The sequence below is a fragment of the Ictalurus furcatus genome, chromosome 24 (assembly GCF_023375685.1).
Source record: "Ictalurus furcatus strain D&B chromosome 24, Billie_1.0, whole genome shotgun sequence".
NCBI lineage: Eukaryota > Metazoa > Chordata > Actinopteri > Siluriformes > Ictaluridae > Ictalurus > Ictalurus furcatus.
In genome coordinates, this window is record NC_071278.1 from 10663743 (window position 1) to 10679742 (window position 16000).

The 16000-nt window shown below is 40.5% G+C and overlaps 1 protein-coding gene across 2 annotated transcripts in view; it reads right to left on the minus strand.

The window, feature by feature from the left end:
* sdk1a (sidekick cell adhesion molecule 1a) overlaps window positions 1–16000 on the minus strand; it is a 275242-nt gene that overhangs the window by 6582 nt on the left and 252660 nt on the right. For both annotated transcript variants that reach the window (XM_053612689.1, XM_053612688.1), the window contains exons 35-41: window positions 15387–15488; window positions 9456–9571; window positions 8759–8945; window positions 8027–8164; window positions 7439–7600; window positions 6910–7035; window positions 6442–6606 (exon numbers count right to left, since the gene is read on the minus strand). In XM_053612689.1, the coding sequence (XP_053468664.1) occupies window positions 6442–6606; window positions 6910–7035; window positions 7439–7600; window positions 8027–8164; window positions 8759–8945; window positions 9456–9571; window positions 15387–15488 (996 nt within the window). The remainder of the gene's footprint in view (window positions 1–6441; window positions 6607–6909; window positions 7036–7438; window positions 7601–8026; window positions 8165–8758; window positions 8946–9455; window positions 9572–15386; window positions 15489–16000) is intronic.

Consider the following 16000-nt stretch of genomic DNA (forward strand, 5'->3'; position numbering starts at 1 on the left):
AGAGAGATGAGAGAGATAGAGAGATGAGGAAGAGAGAGATGATGGAGAGAGAGATAGAGATATGAGAGAGATAGAGAGATGAGAGAGATAGAGAGATGAGGGAGAGAGAGACAGAGAGAGAGATGAGAGAGATGAGGGATGGAGAGAGAGAGAGAAAGAGAGAAAGAGAGAGAGCGAGAGAGAGAGAGAGTGAATTGGACTGAGCCTGATTTCGTGCTGTACTGGAAAATGCTTTTCATTCTTCTTTAAAAACAACAGCCACATAGATTGGCACAAAACCAATGTCCATACATTGCATAAGAGCAATTTCAAGAAAGTAAAAAAAGCCCTGTTTCTGGGAAATGACTTATTTTTTGTGTAAGAAAAATCTTATCGAGCATGTTTTGCATTAGAAAGGTAATCTCATTTTAAGAAAATAAATAAATAAATATATATATATATAATATAAATATAAGTAAATATATATATATATCTTAATAAGATCTTCCAGCAAATATCAAGCTAGATTTAACCAGGAACAAGCTACAACAAAGGTTTGCATAATTTTCCAGCAGAGGAACAAGATTATTTTCCTTATTTGAAGAGTAAGACCTCTTGCACACTTCAATTTTTCCAATTTTTCAATGAAGCAGCTATGTGTCATGGTTATGCGGAAATCCACAATGAACTACGTTATCCATCAGCATGTCACATGTCCCACTGATCACTCACACCTGTTCTGTATTACCTCTAGTAAACACCCCTATAGACGTTCTAGTCCACAGTCGCTCTCATAGTCCCTATGTTTTTGCCTTGCGTCCATTGTTACACTTATGGTTCTTATTTACACAGTTTCAGTTGCTTTTTTTTCTTTTGCACTTTATTCAATAAAAATCTGCACTTTCTACAATCCCTGACACTATGTTGCAGAGTTTTCCCCTTTTTAATAAAAATGCTAAAAAAATAACAATACTTCTGGTGCCTTAATTTAAGACAAAGTCACTTATTTTTATTTAGCTGTTTTTCAGAAATTGTTTTTTTTTTTTTTTGCTAATTATTAATCTTAGATTAAGGGATAAATTCTAAAGTCAGCTCAATCAACAGACCAAAATACTCATTTTAAGTAAGTCTATCTTGAATAACTGAGTTTTCATTGCTTGTAATAAGCACAACTTGCTTACATTTTTGCATTTTTGTCTAGATTTACGAACCAATCGCATTTTTTAGTCACTGGATATTTATGCTATTTTCAAGAATTCTTACCATGTCAGTTTTGCTTACCCCACTGGCAGATTTTTTTTGCTTGATTTTAGTAACTAGATTTAAGTTTGTCTTGCTTGCTTAAAGAAAGGCATTTTTTGCAGTGTAGGGGCAGGTTGGGCAGAGTTTCACCATTCAGCCATTCAACAAATGTTCATTTTCATAAAATTCTCATTATAATACTAATGACCTCTTTTGAGTGACCAAGAATAATAAAAGAAACTTTCCTATTTGACAGATATAAGCCAATCTATTGATTTGATCACCTTCCTAGAGGTTCCACAATCTTGGGGAAGCACGCTCACTGCCCCTTTTACCTCCTTAGAATTATTACTGCACCTAGCGGTAAAAAAAAGGGAACTGCAACAAACGAGGCCCATTAGGACAGGAATCACACTGCCCCATGCTCAAGGGATGAGCAGTAGACAGGACTGTTAAGGACAGGATTTCCAAATTGGGCTAGTTTAAAATTACTCTGCGACCACCAGACCTTGTTTTATAGTAAATAATCAGGAACGTAAGTGCAGACAGTGTGTCTACGATGTACAGGACCATTTCTATTGTAAGATTGATTGCAATTGCTGAAATAAGGAAAGTGGGATTATGGAGTGGATAAGGTCTCCTGCAGAAAAAGAAGAAACATGTGTCTCTGAATTTTTTTTAGCTAGTTTCAAACCTTTTGTGTGGTTTGTGAACATTCGTCTGAAACCTGGCAACCCTGGTTAATGATATAGGTATGTCTAAAATGAGCCAGTAGACTGTATGCTGGATGAATGTATGCTGTTGAATCTCAACTGCTTATTACAGAGTTACTCGGAAAATTCATTAGATAGCAGCCTATAGTTTAAGTGCGAGAGCCTCTTGACTTCATTTTGTTTGAGGCTATGTCATTATTAATGCCGTCCTTCTACTCCAACATCTATGGTCATGACAGTAAAACATCGGACTGTATTTCTCCTCTGTAAGTAAGCTGATTATCTCTAACAGACAGCTGTAACCATGTACTTTCATGGAGCTTTAATGGAGCTATTATTTTCTCATTTCTCTAGTGCTATAGAACCGGTATCTCTAGTACACAGTCAGACAAAACGCTGTTAGATAACAACCATGACATCAGCTTCAGTATCTAACCTGAAACTACTGATAACAGGGCCCTCCCAAAACACATTTCCTAACACAGTCTATTCCAGCATTGCTTAAATGGAAGTCACCTTCAGCAGATGGTTTCACATTTCATTTCCTGGTGAAATTAGTCGTGGGAATTGCTGGCAGTATGTGGAGAAGCAGTACAGAAAATGTGATGGTGTGTGAGTCTCCCCTTGAGAGAGCTGGAGAGAAAGTGGCCCAGATATGCCAATGATCTAAGGACACATCTTCTGACAAGGCTTGACTGACTGGTTGACAACAACGTTGAGACGGACTGACAAGGGCTCAGAGGTAGATGATGATGCCTGTGGTAAGAAAGGTTCAGTCTGGAGATTGATGACCCTTTCAGATAACCTTCTTCCTTTGATGTGTACACAAAAGTTGAGGTTCTTTGTGCTGGTGCACAAAGAAACATGTGACAGTATTCACCCTTCTGACTCAAAATTGAAAAGACTGAATCACAAACGTCTGTTTTTAAAAAAAAGTTTAAAATGACTTTAAAAGATTTACTAATCCAAAGTGCACAATAAAAAAAAATGCTCTCATTTATAAGTCTATTAGGTGCGTTATCCTTGTACCTACATTCATTGGTAAACCTACTACACAATTACAGACCCCATCTACCACATCCATCGATGGTTAAGAGATCATCAAGAGGATAACTGATGGCCAAATATTATTTGGGTTGGTGGACCATTCTCAGCACAGCAACGAAACTGACATGACTGTAGCAATGGGGGGCATGGTTGCTTAGTGGTTAGCACGTTTGCCTTGCACCTCCAGGGTTGGGGATCCAATTGCGTTGTAAGCTGATTGGCATTTCCAAAGTGTCTGGAGAGTGTGTGTGTGTGTGTGTGTGTGTGTGTGTGTGTGTGTGTGTGTGTGATTGTGCCTGCAATGGGTTGGAACCCTGTCCATTGTGTCCCCTGCCATGTGCCCCAAGTTCCCTGGGATAGGCTCCAGGCTCCCTGCGGCCCTGTGTAGGATAAGCAGTATAGAAGATGGATGGATGGATGGATTGATTGTTGCAATGGAAGTGTGTGTGACGCTGGTACGTGTATTGGTTTTGGACAGTATATACTGTACATTCTTTGACCATTTTATGATGTATCTTGTTGATCCACCTTGCAATTATGCAGTTAGGAACTATAGCTCACTTTTTCCATGCCTTATTCATTTATTTAGTCATCTACCCTTCATCAGTGTCCATATCTAACTATAGGACTGCTGTTGGCTAGAAACTTTTGGTGGGTGCACTGTTCTCAATCCAGCTGTCACATTAACATCTGACACACTCATATCAGCGACACATACTCTACCATGCCACTACCATTAGTCCACTACCTCCAGTGCTCCTCTGGTGGTCCCTTTCCCTTGATGGATGGGAATTATTCTGCATACCAACAGAAGGACTACAATGAGTAACCGTTTATCTACAAAGTGCACCTATACGAACACTGTATCTGATAAACTGACCAATAGACATGGAGTGTTTAATGAATTCCTGATAAAAAGAACCGCAGTGCTTTACTTGCTTGACAAGCAATAAATATGACAAGCCAATTCTGTTGTTAATTGGTCGCACTGCATTTCCCGTAGGTGATACTTTAGTCAAGGAAAATAAACTCATATATCAAAATGGAGACTTAAAAAGACTCTCTTTATGGAACAAACATCCACCAATATGCTGACAAGTGTCCCTGAATATCATTCTATTGCACGACTCACATAGTGAATTCCAGTGTAACTTCACTGCTGCTGTTTCATTAATGACTTTGTGTGAAAATCTTTTCCAGTGGTATTTATTTTTATTTTTTGCTATTTATTTCTATGGATGGTTAAAATAATGATTTACTGTGACCGACCTAGCGCAGTTCAGAACAGTTCCTAGTAATACCACTGACCTCTGTGGGTGTGAAGTGCACAAAACTACAACTAATCATGCTGGGATTTGGTGAGAAGTACATAATTCTTTCTTGTTTTATTTTCACAGAGTGAAACTAACCACGTGAGGTATTCCATATACATAACAGACAGAATTAATCAGTTAGCATTCTCCGTACAGTACATGGGTAGCTGACATATGACACAATGTGCAAGAAGCGGCTAGGAAACAGTTTTGAGGCAGCAGGCTACCATTAGGAGCCCTTGTTAAAAGTTAAAATTTTGTAGTTAATTAAGTTCTGTTCAGTTAAATGATTCGTACAGTTGCACAGTTTGCCCAAATGGCAGCCTGGCATGTCTCAACTACAGAAACAGACAATAGAGGGAGTATGCAGACCGTAGTGCTTGGGAGGGTTCTTTTAAATTATTGTGGAATACAAACTCTTTCTCTGCTTTTGCATGAATGGGGTCACATACCTTTCCTTTTGGGGTAGCTTTTTGACCCAGGGTGTTCATAAAGTGTGTGCAAGTCACCTTAGAGTCCCTGCAATGCCATGGTGGGTGTATATATACATATTCGAACAGCAGGTGATGAGGCAAATGTCACGGATCTCACACTAGGATTAAAGTCAATCACAAAAAGGACCATGTAACTCCTTTGCAGGCTGCTCAATGGTGTAAGGTTCGACTCGTGTACCTTCTTGATGCAAGACTGAGCTGTCACAATTACGGACGCAGTCATGAACTTGCAAATGGCCGCACATTGCCTGCATATACATGGTATGTACTACCATTTGCAACTCCGGTAGTGAAACTGCGTACGTTGTCCTGCAGACCATTGCAATGTCGGCTGAAAGCTCAGTGCCTGTCAGACATATCACAAAGGCAGGTGTTGGTAGTAGCGTGCACACACTCTGAGGTGTTGTCCGAGTACATGTTTTCTTCCTGCAAAGAGTCTGCGGAGAGTAAAAGTATTTCTCATTCTCAAGCGTGGGCAGTATCAGAACCTGAGCTATTCTTATACTTAGTACTGAACAATATCAGACTGTTGAGGGATTCTCATTCTCACTAAAGGAGCGTGCCAGCACTTAAGTGATTATCAAACTCAACAGGGAGCAGTATCAACACTTTGAGTGACAGTAACTATAAATAAAATAGAATAAAAATAAATAAATAAATAAAAAGAGTGCTGTCTGTTTCTGTCTGGTGAGGTGCTCTATCAGGACGAACCCTCGTGACAGCTTTGATACACAGCCTCCACTAACGCCAAATCAAACCAGCCCGTCGGTCCTCCACTCAGTCATAGAACCACAGTAACATATGTAATATTTTGTTTTCTCAAATAGTCACTTACATGTGAGTAAACCCTGACAGCACGTTCACTGTAGAGGAAGATAGACTTAATAACCAAGTATATTTGCCCTTAGTATTTTATATTTCTGCAATTTCTGAGTGGTAAAAAAAAAGAGAATAAAGAATAAATATTTCAGAATGTTCATGGACTTGCTTAGTTAATAAATATTTCTCAGCCGCGTGTTTAGCCGCGTGATAACTCAGCAGAGCAAAAACAACATTATTATTTATGTTCTGGAGTATAAAAAACAGTCGCCGTGGCTTTATCACTGCTGATAAGGAGTTACTTAAGGAGTCCATTGTACGGTTCATGTGAATGCACAACAATAGCAGGATGAAAACAAACACCTAAATTGTTAAATAAAGTCCAAAGATTAACCTGACCCTGAACTAATTGCAGGGTGCCACTGACTTTACATCCCAAATGACACACTGTTCCAACCCTCTGCTCTTCGCACGACACATGACTTCTTTCTGAAATCCTTTTTCACGTTATTACGTTTCCGTATTACATTTCAGGCTGAATTCAAGTTGATAAATGAAGAAACCGTAAATAGTAATGAGCAGTGTGGTCTAAATGAAACAGAAGAAATTTGAATAAGCCCGCTGTAATAAGAATTGAAACTTTTCAGCTGCACTTTACTGTAGTCTCTTTACTGGCAAATTTTAATTCAGGAATTTTTGCTGCAAATTACACACAATGTAGCCCTAAATGAAGTCTGTGCTGTTTGATGCTTCAGACTGAGCTTTTTCTGTGCATGCAAAATAATAAAATCGAATGAAAAGCCTGTGGATTGAGCCTGACTCAGGAGGATTTACCCGACATGGCAGCAGAGGGCGCACTTGGCTCGCCGTAGCCGTGCTCGTTGACGGCCAGCACTCTGAACTGGTAGCTGACTCCGTGGCGTAGTCGCTCCAGACTCACAGTGTGGGAGGTGCTGGAGGGGGGCAGGTGCCTAACAAAAGTGTCCCATAATCCCTCATCTGCAGGACAAAGTCACAGTCACAGACAAAGAAATGTCATGCAATCCCTCAGAAACTTGTTACATCTCATGTCTGCTCATTCCTGCCTGCTACGCTACGTTTGGTATAATAAATACTGGATGAGAACAAGATATGAATACATGCTTTGTGATGAAAACCTAATAAGACCTCAGTTGCTTATTCTATATGTTCCTGAGGCAAGTTCTTGCTATTCATTTCCATCAGATATGTAACAGAGTTTATAGAGACTGAGCCTATGACCTGCCTCATGCTGTATTTGTATATGCTATAATGGTTACACACCTGAAGGGCGAGCCTCGATGACATAACCTGTCACGTGGCCAGTTCCTGTGTCGCCCGGTATCCACTGGATGGTCAGACCAGAGCCAGACTTCGTGACGGATGTTTTGAGTGGGGATCCTGGAGATCCTGCATAAAAAAGGATGTACATATCTCTGAATAACCACAAATGATGTGTTAAAGTTTCAGCAGCACCAGATATGATTTATGAAAATGCAAATGTTGATGAGACCATGCATCCTTTTTTTTTTTTTTTGCTTTAACATGTCAAATCACTGTTAAACCTCAAGGGAGTTTCCTTTCAAATGTATTTCAGACTGTCACAGCAGATAAGAGTTAATGACTACAAGCGATTGTTGTATGGACAAAGGCAAGCAGAGCATGAAATGAAGCTTTGCTCTTTCTGTCCCGTGAGCCCATGCTTCTGTCACCTATTGATTCATGCTCAATTAAGCATTTCTTTTGGCCCTGCTGTAGCTATGTTACTGTAAGCATTGTGTGTCGTGTTAAGCAACATGAGCGGCTCACACACCTTGCACGGGTCCCGCTGTGATGTTGGCCTCGGCCTCGGGGCCATAGCCGATGGTTTTGGCCTGCACGCGAAAGCAGTAGGTCACCCCCTTTGTCAGGTCTCGCACCTTTAACCAGCGTTGCCAGCTGCCCCGAATGTCCACTGTCACCACTTTAGTTATGCCTTCACACACACACAATTTTTTTATTAGTATTATCTATTGATTAAAACTAAATACTTCTTTGAATGTTGACACTAAAGACAATTAACATAATTTTCAGCTCCAGGACAAAGAAAGGAAAACATCAAATGACAGAACTGGAACAGTGGCTTTTGAAATGAGTCTCAGCAACAAGATGTTGCTTATGAGCCAATGCTAATTTATGTGGGAAAACTTAAAGAACTAGCGAGTCCCCTGAGGGCTTCTTGGCACTTGATCATTAATTCAGAGGTGTACACAACGGCTGGCATCTGTGCTGTTTATTGGCATATGCTTACTGTACTGTGAATAATAATACTAATAATAAAATAATCAAAGCAGTGTATTGCTAAAAAAAAAAAAAAAAAAATGTGTATATCGCTTCTTATGGAATAGCATATAAGGCGTACCGTGAATAGGGGCAGTAGGCTCGTACACCACTCTGTAGCCCTCGACAACTCCGTTCGGCGACACAGGAAATCCCCACGACACGTTCAGAGTAGTGCTGGTGATTTCAGAGAAAGTAATAAAGCTAGGAGCACTGGGGGCTAAGAGACAACGAGAAAGAGAGAAAGAGCAAAACTTTGGTGTGTGCTGAATAATAATGAAATAATGAGCACAAACAGACACACCATGTTACGAAAAAGCAATAAAGGCAACCACAGGTTTTTTACTCTCCGTACAATTAATTCACAACATTTGTCGCCTCTGTGTTCTCTGTTCAGCATGTGCTCCCTGTTGCTTTGGGAAATGTCAACGACGGTACGAGAGCCTGTGTTTCTATGGCTTGTGCTAATGAGGTCACATCCAGACCAGCTGAATAAATTCTGAATTGTTTTTTTTTTTCCTTTGGAGATGACTCACGGGTAGAGTGTAGCTTGCGGGTATCGCGACGAGCAAGAGCCTCAGGTCAAACGATTCTCTGCAAGTGCACGATTCGGAGCGTCAACAACCGCCGAGTACATGATTGAACGTGCGACGCGTTACGCTGGAGGAATAAAACCCGACCTGATTTTTGTTTGGTCGCTGAACTTGGCTTGTTTTATGATTTAACCCGTTCAGGGAATGACGCCGGCTGATCTTAGAACAGGTAAGAGAGAGTAGAGTGAAGTGTTGTGAAGTGAAGTGACGCAGAGCCTGACCTGACTGAAGAGTGCGCCCCCTCCTGGGCTCACTGAGAGGACCGTCTCCTGCCGCGTTAAACGCAGACAGTTTGACCATGTAGTACGTGTAGCTGGTCAGGTTTTTCAGACGCACGCCCGTCTCGGGTAGAAAGAGGATCTTCACTTTTTCCGTCTCGTTCTGGTTATCCATCTCCCAGTAGTGAATCTGAAGACAAAGTAATCGTAATGGGGGAGGGGAGGATGTGAGAAAAAAAAAAACCCCATCAAAATGTGAGGAATGCAATCGAAAAGCTGTCCTTGCAGCATTCTAAACGTTCAATTCCATGCCCTGGTACATTGCTGCTTCCTGAAAGATGGCAGATATTGCAGAATGCACGTATTCAATAAAAGCTTCAGGAAACCGGAAAACCAATTCTGCTGTATTCATGCATGGGTTCCCTTACAGCCTCTGTCTCGGTGTCATGCATTTTTCAGCAAGGATCTGCTTAACCCCTGACCGGTCATAATTATTTCATGACCCAAACGACTCGGTCTTTTAAACATGCTGTCGAACATGATTATCTATTACAATGTTTATAAAAGCAAAGCGAAGACTGAAAGCATGCATTGCAGTTATCTCTTATTCCCAGAGAGATGGAGATGGGAATGAAAGAGCGAGAATCAGAAAGAAAAAAAAAGATAGAAAAATAAGAGAACAAAGAGGAGAAGTTATGACCTTATAGCCCTGGATGATGCCGTTCTGCGTCTCGACAGGGGGCGGCTCCCATTGCACCTCCAGCTGGGTGGATGACACCGTGTTGACCTGGATATTCTGAGGGGCCACGGAGGGAGCTGAGAGAGAGCATGAGAGGCAATAGTATAAACACACTGCCGACAATCACCACCCACAATAACACTGGTTCAATACAAAGTCCCAGCACCAGCGCACATATTGACATGTATTTATTTCAGAAAACGCACTTACACAAGCTGAATGCTAATACGAACTCGGTAGCACTCTAATATCACTCATTTCAGTTTCTTCTCCAGATGGGCTGAGAACTGAGAAGCACACCAACATCACAGATCACACTGACAGACCAAGCTACATTTCTACACTGATCGCTGAGCATATCAAAGTAGAGAAATATTGAATCAGTCAAGCCTTTAATACCAGAGAAAACTGAAGCATGCCGGCATGTTTGGTTTCATTTTCTCGTACAAAAGCCCTGATTATGTATGGAAACGATGGTAAAATAATAAGCGAGTGGGAACAAAGCTTCCGAGTGACGTCGGAAAGAACTTCATATTTGATATGCGTACGTAGTGCGCTATAAAGAGTGTTAAAGCCATTATTTCATGTCTGATATACAGTAGTGTACTACAGTATATAAAGATTTCAGATTCAGCTATAGCATTATGACTGTGTTCAAAGAGGCCGTTTGAGATTTCAAATGGGTTTCCTCCGGGTTCTCCAGTTTCCTCCCCCAGTCCAAAGACATGCATGGTAGGCTGATTGGCGTGTCTAAAGTGTCCGTAGTGTATGAGTGGGTGTGTGAGTGTGTATGTGATTGTGCCCTGCGATGGACTGGCACCCTGTCCAGGCACCCTGTCCCTGCCTTGTGCCCGATGCTGCCTGGGATAGGCTCCAGGTTCCCCGTGACCCTGAAAAGGAGTAAGCGGTAGAAGATGGATGGATGGATGGACACGAATTTCCGTAATTCTGCCGCTGTGCACCACCACGACGGATTTAAAACGAAGTAATCAAGACGTGATTGAAGTAAAGACTTTCAGCTTTAATTCAAGAGGTTGGATAATAACAATAATACTACATTAACCATTTAAAAATGACAGCCAGTGGAGTCGCTCCATTTTCACGGGCTCAAAAGTAATCGGACAATTGACCGATACGCAGTTTCGTGGCTGGGTGTGGCTTGTTTCGTCATTATTTGATGACAAATTAAGGAGATTAAAGATCTAAAGTTGATTCCAAGCATTGAATTCGCATCTGGTAGCTGTTCATGGGAACTCTCAATATGCGCTCCAAAGAGGTGTCGATGCAAGTGAAGGAGGCCATCATTAGGCTGAAAAAACAAAACAGGCCTATCAGAGCGATAGCAGAAACTTTAGGAGTGGCCAGATCGCAAATTTGGTACATTCTTAAAAAGAAGGAATGCAATGCCGAGCTCAGCAACCCCTGAGGTGTACACTTACGGACCTGACTGTAAACTGAAGCGGGAAGCTTGGAATGTTATTGATATAACAAGCAAATATCTCTGTGTAGATTAATAAAAAGCAGATACGTGCATTGTATATAGAACTCGCAGAACTCAGCTTAAACTTAAGAAGCGCTAGTTTGTTTACTGCTGATGCTGTGATGTCGACTTGACGTCACCTGCTGAAATCGGAGGAACTTGGAGTCGAGCAGAGCATCCCGAGGTCCCGAGTAGGAATTCCGAGTCAAGGGGGCGTTTTCTTTGGTTTTTCTTGGTCTTATGACCTCTAGTTGAATGCAGTCTACTTAGAAATCCTTAAAAGTGACTTAAAAGCCTTTCAGGCACCCTGACGGTCTAATTTAAGCAGGCACAATTATGAACTTCAGTGTTTCATTTTGACTCAGAGACTTCCATGTAAGCACTTCAAGCCACACCCACGCAAAACTGGTCTCCCTTAAATGTTCAGATTCATATGAAGCATATGAAAAATATATCCTGTTGCTCAAACAATGCAAGCAAGGCACTGATCATGGGAGCTGCATCATAATGCGGCTAATTAATGCTGTGCCTACACCTAAATCCAATCCTAATCTTAACCTCAGCTAAATAAGAGTTGCATACACACACACACATTATGGATGTAACCGATCTAAACATATACAAATATAGATACAAAGTAATAGTACACTATTGTTTATTTCCTCTCATTTGGTTCGCTGGTTGACTGCTGTGGCGATCTCCAGACCCATGCTCCTCCAAGTGAACTTCCAAGTTCTCCTGGCCTTGATCTTGTGTGTTGCAGACAAAAATATAATCGTGCCAACATATTCATTTCCTTCATTAGAAAACTAACATTTTATTTACGAAAAATATTTAAATATTTGTTGGTGTGAACTCCTTTAATACTGTTTAAAAAGCATCTCAGTGGGATTCCTCAAGAAATCGGGTGAGAAAATGCCAAAAATACATTTCTGGAAATTCTAGGCAAAAAGGGCATCTACTTTGAAGATGATAAAATATTAAATAATTTTGAAATATTGTGGATTTTTATCACAACATAATTCCCATAGTTTTATTTGTGTTACTCCAGAGTTTTGATAACTTTATTATTATTCTAAAATGTGGAGAAAAAATAAATAAAGAATGAGTGTGTCTAAACTTTTGACAGGTAGTGTCAAAACCGTCCCCAGAAACACCCCCAAAGCCCCCCCCCCCACAAAATTCCTCCCTGCTTCCCCTCAAGTGGTGCCAAAAGTTAATCATTAGGAAATCTGTCTGTTTGTTTGGCCGTCCCCCTTCCTGCTGCTGGGAGTAATCTGCCTGCCTGACCCCCTCTAATGATGCTGTTAATAACCTGATGCAGATAACCCTGTGCAGCTCCGCCAGCTGCTTGAGTTTCTTATGACAGATTCATATTTACTGCTTCATTAAGCCTCTTACAAGAGGCGGCCATAAGCAGCCGGAAGACGTGCAGGAAAGGAAACGGCAAAACTGTTGTCGCTGCTCTCAATAACAATCTTACCGTTGCCACCATTTGACACATTCTGTAACGATCAGGTGTAAGGATCACAAGAATAACGCCAAGCGTTATTCTATGAGACATGCCTGAAAATGCCCTCAAAACCTCCAAGTTTACCACAGCATGTTTTTGCTTACTATGATATTCAGAATTAAATAAAAAAAACCAAGCCAACACCTTGGACAGTATTTGTAGAAATTTAGTGGCGTTCAATATTCGTGAGCGAGTCAGCCAACCGACGCGCTAATGCATCTTCAGATAGAGGGCGATTATTTTATTTTTTTTCCAACTGAAGGCTTTTATCAGAGGCATTGAATTGATCATACAGAAGACAATCTGCCCGAGTCGGCACCGAACACTGCCTTTTTGTAAATCCTAACCCATAATGTAGTGCAGCAATTACAGCCTGGTTTCTCTTGGTGGGGTTCTGACGTCGTTGTGTCCTATCCTGCTGTTTGGCAGCTCATTAGATACAGAAAGATGCTCGGGTTTAGCTGTTTGCCAGGCAAATGGAATATTGCTCTACGCATAATTGCACTGAACATCGGCTGTTTTTAGCAACGAGGCGACTTGCGTTGAATTTGAAGAGCACTCAAATCCACCACTTCATTTCTTTCGGGTTGAAATGCCAGAGCGATGGAAAAGGGTAGTATTTTATGCTTAGATATATTGCTGCTCAGTGGTGACTTGAGATCATTAGCATGGAAGACTCTCTTTTAAAACGTAGAGGTAGTCTATGTGTCTGCGAGCGTCTGTGCATATGCACTGTGTGTGTGTGTGTGTGTGTATATGTGTACATGTCCAGTTCAGTGAAGAAACAATATGCTGAAACTGTCAACCAGACTTTTTCTGCTTGGCAAAATATCTATTTGAGCAAGGTCAAGCCTGCAGATATGCAATGTAATGTCAGAGAAAAGTGCATAGTGAACATGCAGACTCTAGCCTAAAAAGCACCCTTTTTAACTCGCTGCACAAACCCATCCACAAGCCGTGTATTTCGGCATCCCGTGACGTATTTCTCTAAACCCAACCATCATTTAGCCTCCTAAAGCCCCCTAATGTTTTCACTGAGGAGACCGACCAGCAGGAGAGTTTATAGACAAACCAGTCGTAAACAACTTGCTCTTTTTGAAAGGCGATGTAGACAAATTGACTCACAACCATGAATGAAGGATTACTTTTATCTACACAAAACAACCACAATATTGATGCGTGAACCAGTTCTCCAGAATGCCGCTTTGTTCTTGGATGAAAAACATGTCATGTCCTGTATGTATTAGTTCCTGTTTGTAGTGTGTTCTAGTCGTCCGTCTTGTTTAGAGGGAGGTATGAAGTGCAATTGCAAGTACTCACTGACTGACTCACTCATATATATATATGTATATATATATAAAATGGATATAAAAAGTATACATACTCCTGTTAAAATGGCTTTTTCCACCCTTTAAAAACATTCTAGGGAAAAACAGAAAACCTGTTTGGATAAGTGTACACACCCTTATATAATTGGGGACGTGACTGTGTTCAAAACGAAGCGATCTCATATTCATAAGTAATCATCACACAGCTGTCATCAATGAAATGATTCTGATAAACCCCAAATAAAGACCAGCTGTTCCTGTAGGATTTTCTTCACATCTTCTTGGTTTCATCTGACTGCTGAAGCCATGGTTCTCAAAGAGCTTACACAGCATGTACGGTATCTCACTTGTTGAAAGATTTCAACGAGGAGAGGAGTATAAAAGATTTTCCAAAACATTAGATGTACCAGGGAACACTGTGAAGGCCATCATCATCAACAAATAGAGAAAATGGAGCACCACAGTGATATTAGCAAGAACAGGACGTCCTTCCATAATTTATAAAAGGACAAGACAAATAATTACCAGGGAGGCTGACTAAGAGACCTACAACAACATTAAAGGAGCTGCAGGAATATCTGACGAGTACTGATTTACTCTCTGCATGTGACAACAATCTCTCATATTCCTCACATGTCTGGTTTTGGGGGAGGGAGGCTAGATGGAAGCCCTTTCTCACAAAAAATAAAAACATTAGAGCTGAACTAAATCTCCCCAAACCATGTGGCAAAATGTATTATGGTCTGATGAGACCAATTCCAAAATGTATGTTGGTGCAACAAAAAAAAGCACTTCACCAAAAGAACACCATATCCAAGGTGAAGCATGGTGGTGGCAGCGTCATGCTTTAGGGCTGCTTTTCTTCAGCCAGAACTGGGGTTCTTATCAAGGTGGAGGGAATCATGAAGAGCTACAAATACCAGTCGATTTTAGTGCAAAACCTTCAGTCAAGTCAAGATGAGCCATGCTGATAGACAAAGTGGTATAATAAAACCAAAAGGTGCTTCAACATAGTATTAGTTTAGGGGTGTGCACACTTATGCAACTGGGTTATTGTAAGTTTTTTATATTTCCTTTTTCCCTAAATTTAAAAAAAATTAAATATTTTTGCACTTTATTTGTATGCTTTTGCAATTTCACATTAAATCTGAGATGAAAAGATAAATCTGACATGATTTAGCTTCGTTTCTTATGTTTATTTCACAAAAACCTGCCATTTTAACAGGGGTGTGTGGACTTTCTTATATCCACTGTAGTTCTGAGTTTACTTATAATTCTTCACTGTTTGACTCATACCCATGATCTCCCATGGTACCTTATCAGCACAAACTCTGGCCCCAAAACATTTTGTTGTTATCAGCCATTTTGTCTGCCTTTTGACAAGAACAAGATATCTGTTTAGCACAGACTAAATCCTGTCTTGGTTGTTTTGTCTTTTTTCCACTGTGTTGTCATGCTTTTATGTGCAGAGTGCTGAGTGCCAAAGACAACAAGGTTTGTATTAATGAAATGTTAAGAAGTGAAATTCGTCTTCACGTGCTATACATAAAACAGCCAAAGCTGATGATTACCTGCTTCTCCTACAAACACCTCCACCGGAGCGCTAGCAGGACTCTCGCCAATGATGTTGTAGGCCGTCATCACGATTTCGTAGCGTTGGTATTTCTGCAGCTCTGTGAAACAAGGCATTGGTATAAAAGGCAAAATCAAATAATTTCTTCACTGACACAATGCAAGTTTCAGATGTCCATCCTGGAAAAGACTGTGTTCTAGGAAACTTCAATACTTTCCAAAGTTTGTATTTAAATAGGCGAAAATTATGTTAATAGGTTGATGATGATGTACCGTGACTTAAGGCAACCAACCCTGCTTGAAAAAAACAAACAAACAAAAAAACAATAGAAACCATTACAGAAATTCTAATGGTTATCACTACAAATACCATTACAAACCATCAGCTAATTATTAAAACCATTACCATTATTGTTCCTTAATGGTATCCACTAGACATAACATGCCACCAATAGAAGTCAACAAATTACCAGTAGAGAACCACAGGGACTATTATTGTTTACATTAAAACCAATACAATTCCCACTATAACCATTAAAACCATTACACATTCTATAAGGGTTTCTATTGATTTTATTTTCATATATTCTAAATTCTATCTTCAGGATCTTTA